The sequence below is a fragment of the Delphinapterus leucas genome, chromosome 16, assembly GCF_059928025.1.
Source record: "Delphinapterus leucas isolate spDelLeu-1000000601 "Yukka" chromosome 16, BTC_Dleu_Yukka2, whole genome shotgun sequence".
Taxonomy (NCBI): Eukaryota; Metazoa; Chordata; class Mammalia; order Artiodactyla; family Monodontidae; genus Delphinapterus; species Delphinapterus leucas.
In genome coordinates this window covers 46,355,263-46,369,057 of record NC_143144.1, presented here as the reverse complement: position 1 = coordinate 46,369,057, position 13,795 = coordinate 46,355,263, and the positions used below count along the sequence as shown (strand labels likewise).

Below are 13,795 nucleotides of genomic sequence, written 5' to 3'. Positions count from 1 at the left end.
AAGTGCATTGAGTCCCATAAAGGATAAATCCAAGGAGAAACATGACAACACACATAGTAATCAAACTATCAAAAATTAAATACAAAGAAAACATATTAAAAGCAGCAAGGGAAAGACAACAAATAACACACAAGGGAATCCCCATAAGGTTAACAGCTGATCTTTCAGCAGAAACTCTGCAAGCCAGAAGGGACTGGCAGGACACATTTAAAGAGATGAAAAGGAAAAACCTACAACCAAGATTACTATACTCAGCAAGGATCTCATTCAGATTTGATGGAGAAATTAAAACCTTTACAGATAAGCAAAAGTTAAGAGAATACAGCACCACCAGCCCAGCTTTACAACAAATGCAAAAGGAACTTCTCTAGGCAGGAAACACATGAGAAGGAAAAGACCTACAATAACAAACCCAAAACAATTAAGAAAATGGTAATAGGAACATACATATTGATAGCTACCTTAAATGTAAATGGATTAAACGCTCCAAGCAATAGACATAGACTGGCTGAATAGATACAAAAACAAGACCCATATATATGCTGTCTACAAGAGACCCACTTCATACCTAGGGACACATACAGACTGGAAGTGAGGGGATGGAAAAAGATATTCCATGCAAATGGAAATCAAAAGAAAGCTGGAGTAGCAATTCTCATATCAGACAAAATAGACTTTAAAATAAAGACTATTAGGAGAGACAAAGAAGGACACTACATAATGATGAAGGGATCAATCCAAGAAGAAAATATAACAATTGTAAGTATTTATGCACCCAACATAGGAGCACCTCAATACATAAGGCAAATGCTAACAGCCATAAAAGGGGAAATCGACAGTAACACAATCATAGTAGGGGACTTTAACACCCCACTTTCACCAATGGACAGATCATCCAAAATGAAAATAAGGAAACATAAGCTTTAAATGATACATTAAACAAGATGGACTTGATTGATATTTATAGGACACTCCATCCAAAAACAACAGAATACACTTTTTTCTCAAGTGCTCATAGAACATTCTCCAGGATAGATCTTATCTTGGGTCACAAATCAAGCCTTGGTAAATTTAAGAAAATTGAAATCATATCAAGTATCTTTTCTGACCACAACACTATGAGACTAGATATCAATTACAGGTAAAAATCTGTAAAAAATACAAACACATGGAGGCTAAGTAACACGACTAAATGACCAAGAGATCACTAAAGAAATCAAAGAGGAAATCAAAAAATACCTAGAAACAAATGAAAATGAAAACATGATGACCCAAAACCTATGGGATGCAGCAAAAGCAGTTCTAAGAGGGAAGTTTACAGCAATACAATCCTACCTCAAGAAACAAGAAAAATCTCAAATAAACAACCTAAACTTACACCTAAATCAATTAGAGAAACAAGAACAAAAAAAACCCCAAAGTTAGCAGAAGGAAAGAAATCATAAAGATTAGATCAGAAATAAATGAAAAGAAATGAAGGCAATGATAGAAAAGATCAATAAAACTAAAAGCTGGTTCTTTCAGAAGATAAACAAAATTGATAAAGCATTAGCCAGACTCTTAAAGAAAAAAAGGGAAAAGACTCAAATCAATAGAAGTAGCAATGAAAAGGGAGAAGTAGCAACTGACACTGCAGAAATGCAAAGATCATGAGAGATTATTACAAGCAACAATATGCTAATAAAATGGACAACCTGGAAGAAATGGACAAATTCTTAGAAAGGCACAACCTTCCGGTGACTCAACCAGGAAGAAATAGAAAATATAAACAGAACAATCACAAGCAATGAAATTGAAACTGTGATTAAAAAGCTTCCAACAGACACAAGCCCAGGACCAGATGGCTTCACAGGTGAATTCTATCAAACATTTAGAGAAGAGCTAACACCTAACCCTCTCAAACTCTTCAAAATAGAGCAGAGGGAAGAACACCCCCAAACTCATTCTACAAGGTCACCATCACCCTGATACCAAAATCAGACAAAGATGTCACAAAAAAAGAAAACTACAGGCCAATGTCACTGATGAGCATGGATGCAAAAATCCTCAACAAAATGCTAGCAAACAGAATCCAACAGCACATTAAAAGGATCATACACCATGATCAAGTGGGGTTTATTCCAGGAATGCAAGGATTCTTCAATATACACAAATCAATCAATGTGATACACCATATTAACAAACTGAAAAATAAAAATCGTATGATCATCTCAATAGATGCAGAAAAAGCTTTCAACAAAATTCAACAGCCATTTAAGATAAAAACTTCCAGAAAATAGGCATAGAGGGAAGCTTTCTCAACATAATAAAGGCCATATATGACAAACCCACAGCCAACATCATTCTCAATGGTGAAAAACTGAAACCATTTCCACTAAGATCAGGAACAAGACAAGGTTGCCCACTCTCACCAGCATTTTGGAAGTTTTACAAACAGTAATCAGAGAAGAGAAAGAAATAAAAGGAATCCAGATTAGAAAAGAAGAAGTAAAATTTTCACTCTTTGCAGATGACATGATACTATACATAAAGAATCCTAAAGACTATAACAGAAAACTACTAGAGCTGACCAATGAATTTGGTAAACTAGCAGCATGCAAAATTAATGCACAGAAATCTTTTGCATTCCTATACACTAATGATGAAAACTCTGAAAGAGAAATTAAGGAAACACTCCCATGTACCAATGCAACAAAAAGAATAAAATACCTAGGAATAAACCTATGTAAGGAGTCAAAAGACCTGTATGCAGAAAACTACAAGACACTGATGAAAGAAATTAAATACAATACAAACAGATGGAGAGATATACCATGTTCTTGGATTGGAAGTATCATCATTGTGAAAATGACTATACTCCCCAAAGCAATCTACAGATTCAGTGCAATCCCTATCAAACTACCAATGACATTTTTTACAGAACTAGAACAAAAAATTTCACAATTTGTATGAAAACACAAAAGACTCTGAATAGCCAAAGCAATCTTGAGAAAACGGAGCCGGAGGAATCAGGCTCCCTGACTTCAGACTATACTACAAAGCTACAGTAATCAAGACAGTATGGTACTTGCACAAAATCAGATATATAGATCAATGGAACAGGATAGAAAGCTGAGAGATTAACCCACGCACATATGGTCACCTTATCTTTGATAAAGGAGGCAAGAATATACAATGGAGAAAAGACAGCCTCTTCAATAAGTGGTGCTAGGAAAACTGGATAGCTACATGTAAAAGAATGAAATTGGAACATTCCCTAACACCATACACAAAAATAAACTCAAAATGGATTAAAGACCTGAATTTAAGGCCAGACACCATAAAACTCTTAGAGGAAAACATAGGCAGAACACTCTATGACATAAATCACAGCAAGATCCTTTTTGACCCACCTTAGAGAAATGGAAATAAAAACAAAAATAAACAAATGGGACCTAATGACACTTAAAAGCTTTTGCACAGCAAAGGAAACCATAAACAAGATGAAAAGACAACCCTCAGAATGAGAGAAAATATTTGCAAACAAAGCAACAAAGGATTAATCTCCAAAATATACAAGCAGCTCATGCAGCTCAATATCAAAAAACAAACAACCCAATCCAAAAATGGGCTGAAGACCTAAATAGACATTTCTCCAATGGAGATATACAGATTGCCAACAAACACGTGAAAGGATGGTTAACATCACTAATCATTAGAGAAATGCAAATCAAAACTACAATGAGGTATCACCTCACACCGGTCAGAATGTCCATCATCAAAAAATCTACAAACATAAATGCTGGAGAGTGTGTGGAGAAAAGAGAAGCCTCTTGCACCATTGGTGGGAATGTAAATTGATACAGCTACTATGGAGAACAGTATGGAGGTTCCTTAAAAAACTAAAAATAGAACTACCAAACGAGCCAGCAGTCCCACTACTGGGCATATAGCCTGAGAAAACCATAATTTAAAAAGAGTCATGTACCACAATGTTCATTGCAGCTGTATTTATAATAGCCAGGACATGGAAGCAACCTAAGTGTCAATCGACAAATGAATGGATAAAGAAGATGTGGCACATATATACATACATGTGTATATATGTATCCCATATATACAATGGAATGTATAAAGAAGATGTGGCACATATATACATACATGTGTATATATGTATCCCATATATACAATGGAATATTACTCAGCCATAAAAGGAAATGAAATTGAGTTATCTGTAGTGAGGTGAAAGGACCTAGAGACTGTTATACAGAGTGAAGTAAGTCAGAAAGAGGAAAACAAATATCGTATGATAATACATATATATGGAATCTAAAAAAAAATAGTTTTGAAGAACCTAGGGACAGGACAAGAATAAAGACGCAGACGTAGAGAATGGACTTGAGTACACGGGGATTGAGAAGTGTAAGCTGGGACAAAGTGAGAGAGTGGCACGGAGATACATACACTACTAAATGTAAGACAGATAGCTAGTGGGAAGTAGCCGCATAGCACAGGGGGATCAGCTCAGTGCTTTGTGTCCACCTAGAGGGGTGGGATAGGGTGGGTGGGAGGGAGGTGCAAGAGGGAGGGGATATGTATACATATAGCTGATTCACTTTGTGATACAGCAGAAACTAGCACAACATTGTAAAGCAACTATACTCCAATAAAGATGTTAAAAAATAAATAAATTAAAACAATAAAAATAAAAAAAATAGTACTTTTAGCTGAAAAAAACCCACAAAGTGATAAGAATGTTGGGGGAGGGGAGAGGAATAAGAACAAAGCATCCAAAAGCTATGAGAAAAAAAATTTTAATTGGAATCCCAGAAAAGGTAAAGAAAAAACAGGGTATAAGAAATATTTGAATATATATTGCCTAAGAATATTCCAGAAATGAAAACAGCAACAACAAAACCCCCCAAAAAATGTAGATTAAAGATGCTCAAAGAACCACAAGAAGAATAAAAGGAAAATAAAAGTAATATACACTTATTGTAGAAAATCTAAGCAATTCACATATCCCAAAATAAGAAAAATCAACATACTCATAACCTTGTGAAACAAAATATGTAATTAATGAGTTGTAAAGCCTTACCAGTCTTCTCTATGCACTTATAAGGTTTTTAAATTTTTTTGATATAGTAAAATCAATTTTTAAATATCTTAGTGAACTCCTTAGAGGAAGTATCTTTTTTGTTTCTAAATCTTTGCCCTAAAAATTCTAACAGCCTCAGAAGCTCAGATTTTAGCATAAGGAGAAATTGAGAGGATAATCCTATTTCCACTGGTCTGGGCATTAGGCAACAATCAATGTTCTAGTATATTTGTTCAGTGTTAAAACTAAATATACAAAAACTTTTATAACTTCAGAATAGGTAATAGTATCTGATAATAATATCTATGCATATCAACCTTGCATTTTGAAATATATCTATATAATCTCATTACAAAATATTTCAAAGAACAATTCTAGGGTTTAAATTAGACCAGTGTTCTTAGCTAACAGTTCAAGGTGAAGACCGCTAAGGCAAAATTTTTAATACTTCATGGCTATTCTATCCTCTCCTCAATATAATTTTTTAAAATTTATAGTCATTCTATATATTTTTTCCTTTCTTCTTGGCTATAATAGTTATTCAGTTGAATTTAGAACTCTGCTTTTCACAATATAATCTAGGTTTTGGAAAACTTAATAGAATGAAGAATGTTTATCTTGTACTTCACAGTGTCAGTTGAAACCAAATTGGCTTCAGTTTCCAAATCTTTTATCTCTAAAATATTTACAAGTACAATTCAAATTATAATCACCATTATTTTAGTCTTTAGAGCCAGGCTGTCAGCCTAAAGAAAATAGATATTTTTAAATTTAGGAAAGCACCTTAAATTTGAACAATCTATCATCATATTTTAAAATAAAACCAGTGTATATAAAAAAGAATGCAGGGCTTCCCTGGTGGCGCAGTGGTTAAGAATCCACCTGCCAATGCAGGGGACACGGGGTTCGAGCCCTGGTCCGGGAATATCCCACATACCGCAGAGCAACTAAGCTGTGTGCCACAACTACTGAACCTGCACTCTAGAGCCCGTGAGCCACAACTACAGAGCCTGCGTGCCACAACTACTGAAGCCTATGTGCCTAGAGCCCATGCTCCGCAACAAGAGAAGCCACCGCAATGAGAAGCCCGACGACACAATTAGAGAAAGCCCGTGTGCAGCAACGAAGACCCAACATAGCCAAAAATAAATAAATAAATTTAAAAAAAAGAATGCAGATAGATTTAAATAAATGTTAATAATGACAATCGAAAGAATATAAAAATTACTTTTAATGTATATTTCTAAATAATTTTTTAAATTAATAAAGTAAGCAATTATTGTCTTAGTAGACCTAAATGCTCCTTCATTTGGATGGTGAGTCTAAAACCTGAGAAGAAGCCATTGCTTCAGTAATCTGTATTTCTTCATAGTGATTAGTATACTCTCTTGCATATCACCCAAATATCTATTATATATAAATTAATTATACATACTTAATTATTAATACTTAATAACTATGGCTTTTTAAGAAATTAAGTTGATACTAAATCACTATTTCATTGCTGCTAAAATAGTAGTGAAATTTTGTTGATGAACAGATATAAAGTAAAACTAAATTCAGAATTTATGAGTTTTAATAAATAAATGGGTAAATAGATGTTTACTAAATAAAAACATGCACCCATATATGGATATATGCATGTAAATTTGTATATATTTATTTGCATGATGTTTATTATATAGAGAGACATAGAAAAACTAAATTCTGAAATAATGGATTTTGGAGATTATGTGTATATATATACACACATCTCTGAATATTTAGAATATATACATATGATTATATATCAATATGTATTTTTACTACAAAACATGTTTTTAGGTAAGAATTACATGCCAATAATCTTTTGGACACTAGATGTCACTAGAGTAAAGGAGAAACTAACAACAACAACTAAAGCTGTTCTAGAATAATTTCCAAAGGAGAATATGTAGCAGGGTTTTGTTTAAGATTTTGTATATTCCTTATTTTTAAAAGATTTAAAACTCAAATATTCAAATTCATACCTGGAAGAAATGTCACATGGACTTCGGTGGAAGTGATTATCTCCTCTGTTCTCTACCCCCAAGTCAAGGGAAAAATCAGATGTTAATTTTTGCCTATTCAATAAGACCTTGAAGAGAGCTAGGCTTGTTCTTAAAATTCAAGCCTACTGACATCATTGCAGGCAACTTGCCACTTTAAGAAGGGATCTGTGCTTTCCTCTCAAAGAGCAGGGTCTTGGAGCAAGAGTGGAAGCCGATGCAAGGTGATCTCGGTGAACTGCTTCTTGCTCTTAAGCATAATGGATCCTCAGACATCTCAAGAAGAACAGATCCCCCGAAGTCACTTTATCTCAGACTTAAAAATTCTAGGCGTGAGTACCCTAGGTATTGTTTCTTAGATTTTTTTTCTTTTGTTTTGATTACACTTCACTTTCAAGAAAAATCTGATGGGTTTTAAACTATTTACTTATATCCTTAAATCAGGATTATCTATGGGTGATACTGTAACCATAAAGCTGTTACAGACAATAAAAATACTCACTTAAAAAGCTCATTTCTGTCGATGGCTCTGTTGGTTTGGGGGTCGATTGCATAGACAGTCAAGTCACACTTTGTGTAATCTTCTAGAGAAAAGGCATCGCCATGCCGGCGAGCTCCAACGTTCTCTACCACAACCTTGGCACCAGGAATTTGCTCCTGAACATAGCGATCCAAAATCCTGTAAATCAAACAAAGCACAAACATGACATTCTGACAGGCTCGCTGAGGGAAAAAATCACCTTCAACCTGAAATGACATTTAGTAAATGAAAAATGATGACAGCCTGGTTTTTGTTAATGGTTACTGAATATGAACTCTTGAAAAAAGTTCTCTATATATTTAGAGTGTTTAACTCCCAATGATGCTAGAAGCTGAATAAGGTAGAAAGAGGTCATCAACCATGTCATATTTAAGTCTGGACTTTTAAGTTTTCACATGGCTCATGAGCTTTCACATGGCTCATGAGAAATGCCAACTATGTTGTACAAATAAAACTGTCTATGCTTTATGGGAACCATGGGGTCTTAGAACTCTTGAGTTCATATGGTTGGTGTTATAAATTACACCTTCCACCAGATTTTGTGATATGTCAAGGTGCAACAGTAGGATACCTTTTTTTCCTAAGAGTGTAAAGACCCTTAGAGCATTATAGCAGTGAGAATGTAGAGATATTTTGCTTTGTCAGGTTTAACAGGTTAAGATAAAAATATTGTATTCTGGGCTATCTTAATTTTGTAAAAAAAACTATGACTTCTTATAACATAATTAGTTGAAAGTAAGTATTTCTTCCTGAAAGGCAGGAAGTTACTTCTTTCTCTATCAAAATAAAGTTCCAAACTAAGTATTTCAGAAAAACAGTAGATGCATCCCTTTTGTGTCACAAAGATGAATCACGTAGACTTTGAATAAAGCCAAATTACACTTACCTTTTTTAAAAAGAATCATAACGTATACCTTGAATATTAACAAGTAGGATTTCATTTTATTTCAAGTTTATATTTTATTTTATCACTGGTTTCAATTTATTTTACAGCTATATACGCCTATTACAGAAAATGTTACTTTCCAAAGCTGTGCTATTGAAATGTCTGTGCTTTACTATCTGATAAAATTAGGTCATTTATGGTCATTCTCTGTTGATAACCTCTTCAACTTCAACTACATCTTTGTGTTAAGGATACTTGAACAAAATTGGCATGTGATTGGAAACATTTATAGCAATTCTATTTAGCATACAGCAGATAAGCAAAACTACACAACAAAACTTTCAATTCAATAATATATTTCATATGTCCCAGCTGCGCTTGTATTTTTTAACAGATTTTCATTGGTTTGATATCAGCACCATACCTGATACATATAATATACTCAGTTCACATGGAATAAATGAGACAAAAGAGAATAATATTAATGTAGGGCTAAAAAAGTGACTGTGGGTAATAGATAATGGAGTTTTAATCCATCACCAAGTTGGGAAACCATCAGGGCGATGGTGAGAGTGCAAGCTGACATCTGGGGTCTTTATGGATGTGAATCAACTATTGCTAAATAAAGTCAATCCTCTCTAAGAACACACCATTACTTTCGCCATGTATAATTTTATCAAATTCTTCAGTGTCCAAGTATGGCAAATATTATTTTTATTTTATTTGCTCAGACCCAACACCTAGGAGTCATTATTGTTTCTACCTTTTCTCATACATCCAATCCATAACAAATTTGGTAGGTTGTACCTTCAAAAATATACCCTTAACTTAACCCCTTCCTATATCCATACCTACCACCAGTCCAAGCCACATTGATCTCTCTCCTGGACTACTGTTCTAGACTCGTAACTTGTCTCCTGATCTCCCACTCAACAATCTTTTAAAACTTAAGCTAGAATGTTATTTCTCTGTGCAAAACATTTAAAGCAATGCTGCCCAAAAGAAATACAATGCAAGTTACACATGTAAATTCAAATTTTTTGTAGCCACATTAGAAAATTAAAAATAAAAATGGTGAGATTAATATATTTATTTAACTAAATCTATCCAAAAATGATCATTTCAGTATGTAATCCATATAAAAATATTAAGGAGATATTTTATTTTCTTTTTTGTACTAAGTCTTTGAAATCTGGCGTGTATTTTACACTTACAGCACCTCTCATTTGGAACTGTCACTTTTCAAGCACTCGATAACCACATGGAACTAGTGGCTACTATATTGGACAGTTATAAGGATTTTCTATCTTATGCAGAGTAAAATGTTAAATCCTTCAAGTGGCCTATGAGATCCTATATAACTCATTCCCTACCTTGACATCTATATCTTGATATGACCAGTATGCCCCTTAATCTTGATTTTCATATCTGTGGTGTCCTCTTTCTGGGATAACTCCCTCCACCCCTAACCCTCCCCACATCACCACAGACCCATGACTTTCTCCCTCACTTCTCTCAGGTTTCTGCTCAGCTTTCATCTTATTAAAAAGGTTTTCCTCAATCATCCTATATGAAATAGTACTTCTCTTTCATATTTTTATATTGTTACTTTTGTCTTTATCATAGTTATCACTACTTAGCATCACATTATAAATTAATTTATTATTCTTATTCTATTTGCTGTTTTCCCCCAACAGAATGTAAGCATCATGGGGACAGGGACTTTGCTTTAGTTCACTGTTAAATCTACAGTGCTTACAACCAGGAACTACTCTTTTTTTTTTTTTTTTTTTTTGTGGTACGCGGGCCTCTCACTGCCGTGGCCTCTCCCGTTGCAGAGCACAGGCTCCGGACGCGCAGGCTCAGCGGCCATGGCTCACGGGCCCAGCCCCTCCGCGGCATGTGGGATGCTCCTGGACCGGGACACGAACCCGTGTCCCCTGCATTGGCAGGTGGACTCTCAACCACTGCGCCACCAGGGAAGCCCTACCCTTTTTTTAATGACTAAATTGCCAGCTTTAAGATATGGATATTAGGAATCAAAAAGTTTAATTTCCTGGCCCAAGACCTCCTAGTCACTGGTGGGCCAGGGCTTGAGACCAGGTCCTCTGAATTCAAAAGGAACAGCCTTCCTAGGAAAAAAAATATTAATATATATTACTTGGGAATTTCACACAAGATGTTCCCCAATGTGTTTTCCTATAGGAGTTTGAATAGAATAGATATTGCATTGTAACTTTTTCTCTCTACAAAGTATAATGCTCTAAAATTAGGAGTTGCTAACTTAGAGCCCTCAGGCTAAATCCAGCCTACTACCTCTTTTTGGTACTCAGCTGTCTACCTTGGCTATATGTATGTTTTCATTATGCCCTCCCCATCCCCTCCCGGCCACCCCAAGACACTGAGAATGAGCGTTTTGGGCTTCATGGTGCTGGATTAGATCTAACAGTCTTTATCTCTACTTCCATCTTCCATCTACTAAAGTAGCTTTCAAAAAGGAATCATAATGACTACATACTATATGATTCCAAGGGTATTATGTTCTGGAAAAGCTAAAACTATGGATATAGTAAAAAGATCACTGATTTCTGGGGGTTAGTGGGGAAGGGAGGTTTGAATAGGTGGAGCATAGAGGATTTTTTAGAGCAGTGAATCTATTCTGTATGATACTACAGTGATAGATACATGTCTTTATACATTAGTCCAAACCACAGAATGTACAACACCAAGAGTGAACCCTATGCAAATTATGGATTTGGGATGATTATGACGTGTCGAACTAGGTTTGTTGATTATTACAAATGCACTACTCTGGTGTAAGATGTGGATAGTGAGGGAAGCTATATGTGTGGGGGAAAGAAGTATATGGGTATTCTCTGTATCTTCTACTCTATTTTCCTATGAACATAAAAGTGCTCTGAAAAATAAAGCCTCTTTTTTTAAAAAGAGATCCAAAGTTGTTGTGCTTAAGAATCTCTAAATTAACACAGATTGTAAAAGAAAAACAACTATAAAAGGGAATCTGGCATGTGCCTGCTGTGCTTACTGCACTAGCAAATTTATGTTTAATTCTATCAAAAGCAATACAAGATTGACATCCTTATTCCAGTTTTCAAGATGAGAAAATGTGGTCCTAAGTGTTAAATATCTTTCTCAGAGGTCACACAGCTATAATAGGATTCAAACTTTTTTATTTGAATCCATAATCTGAGCTCCATTACTAAACTATGCTCTTTTAATAGAACATGCAAAAACTCTGGCATTTCTCTGCCTTACCCTACTGACTTTGGATCACTAACCTCATTTGTATAGGATATCTATTATTCATTGAATGTTCACAATTTCCATTGTCCTAGATGGCTTATATTATTTAGTTCTCACAACAGTTCTATGACAGGAGTTTTATCTGGTCAACAAGTGGTGAAAATGAGTCTGGGGAAGATTAAATTATTTGCCCAAGCTCATGTTTCAAAACCAGTATTATATGAAGTCAAAGCTCCTTTCACAGTGATATATTTCTCTCAAGACTTGAAAGATGCCTGATTTTTCTCTTTCATATCTTCATATCCATGTAAGAGGAATAAATCACATAATTGCTATGAAATTATACTTTTACATTGCCGTTTTTTCCAGTTTTTATAAATTTTGTCTCAATATGAAGAAAAGGGCATCATGATTTTGCTTGTACAACATTTTCATTCAGTAAAATGCATCAAATGCTTACTATATAACTGGAATTATGGCAGTGAAAAGTAGATTTCCTATCCTTATGAAGCTTATATTAAACTGATATAAATATAAACATTGAATAATGCTTTGAACAAAAGCAGAACAAAGGCTTAGAGGTTGAGAAGAGTGTCATCTATTTTGGATAGGGTAGTCAGAAAAGCCTGCCTCGACAGATGACATTAAAGCAGCTAAGAGACAGGCATAATTCTAACTTTTCTCAGGTGTAATCAGCGATTAGTTTAATAAAGGTTAAGCATGTGTAAACCACTTCTGCAGAAGTAAACAAGACACTGTGTGGTTGCTGTTCTACACTTAAATGTTGATAATCACCTCTTTCACAGGACATTTTATTTGACACCCATAGGTTAAATTTGATGAAACTAACAAGTAATGGTTGCAAAGCACATATGCTTTTATTACAGGAGAGTCTCTCATGCCTTAATCAGTACCTATTGTATTTTATTTCACACATAATTACTAAAAGGTTAGCTGGATGACTATCTGAAGCTTCTTCTGGCAACTTGGAAGTGTAAGATATTTTGCTCAAAAGAGACAAATTGACAGTAATTGACATCTGTCAACATGAACTCAACAGAAGACAAGGGATAGCTAACAAATACAACTATAAAATTATTAGATGACGGAAGGCTAGGTTAGGGTAGTTAAGAGTGAAATACTAAAGACATTTTAATAATCCTTGATAACATTTAGAATATTAGAGAACTGTGAATTCATAATCACAATTTGAGTCAACAATAACATATTCAGCCATGTACAGTGTACACACTGTTCAAAAGGCAGAGGGGAATGACATACATTTTAGAATAATTTAAATATATGTTGTTTAAAATTAGCAATCTTAGTTTTTAAAAGAATAAGCTTTAGCCATCTAGATACATCACTTTGAGAAACAGCATTCCCCAGACTAGCTGGATTACTGAGATAATGAGCTTTTTCAAGAATCTGGGGCCACAAAATCAAGACATATACTCAAATAATCAAGTTATGATTTCTTTGTTATATGCAGCATTTTGAGTTTATGTTGACCCATCAGTCAAAGCATTCTGAATAATAAGATCTTCTCACATCTAATTTTCATTCCTATTTGAACGTACTCTTAGAATCTTCACATATTCCAAATGAAGCTACCTATTTCAATAAGAGTGAGCTAAATTGTTTTTAAGAAGGTATTATAAAATATATGTTTAGTCTGAACACTATAATAATTAAAATGACTTAATTCAATAAAAACTATAGCCATATGAAAATAAACGTATAAGTAAAGAAAAACCATTACTCTGTAAGGTCTTCTATCTTTCTTTCCACTAGAGTAGGGGGTACATTAGAAACAATGACTTGCATATCCAGCTGATTGACCACAGAGACCTGAAAGAAGAAAAAACAGAATTCATTTGGCTTTTACTCATTAGCATTTCTATAATCAAAAATTAACATCTTTCCTTCCCTACTATGCATAGTGGTTTCCCATTTATAAATTTAGGAATAAATGATATTTCTAGCTACACAATCTCTAC

The 13,795-nt window shown here is 34.4% G+C and overlaps 1 protein-coding gene across 1 annotated transcript in view; it reads right to left on the bottom strand.

Moving 5' to 3' along the window:
- The window catches only part of PCDH15 (protocadherin related 15), a 416,523-nt gene that overhangs the window by 34,524 nt on the left and 368,204 nt on the right, over positions 1 to 13,795 (bottom strand). Inside the window, exons 24-25 of the mRNA XM_089897353.1 lie at positions 13,558 to 13,646; positions 7,607 to 7,783 (exon numbers count right to left, since the gene is read on the bottom strand). Coding sequence (XP_089753479.1) covers positions 7,607 to 7,783; positions 13,558 to 13,646 — 266 coding nt within the window. The remainder of the gene's footprint in view (positions 1 to 7,606; positions 7,784 to 13,557; positions 13,647 to 13,795) is intronic.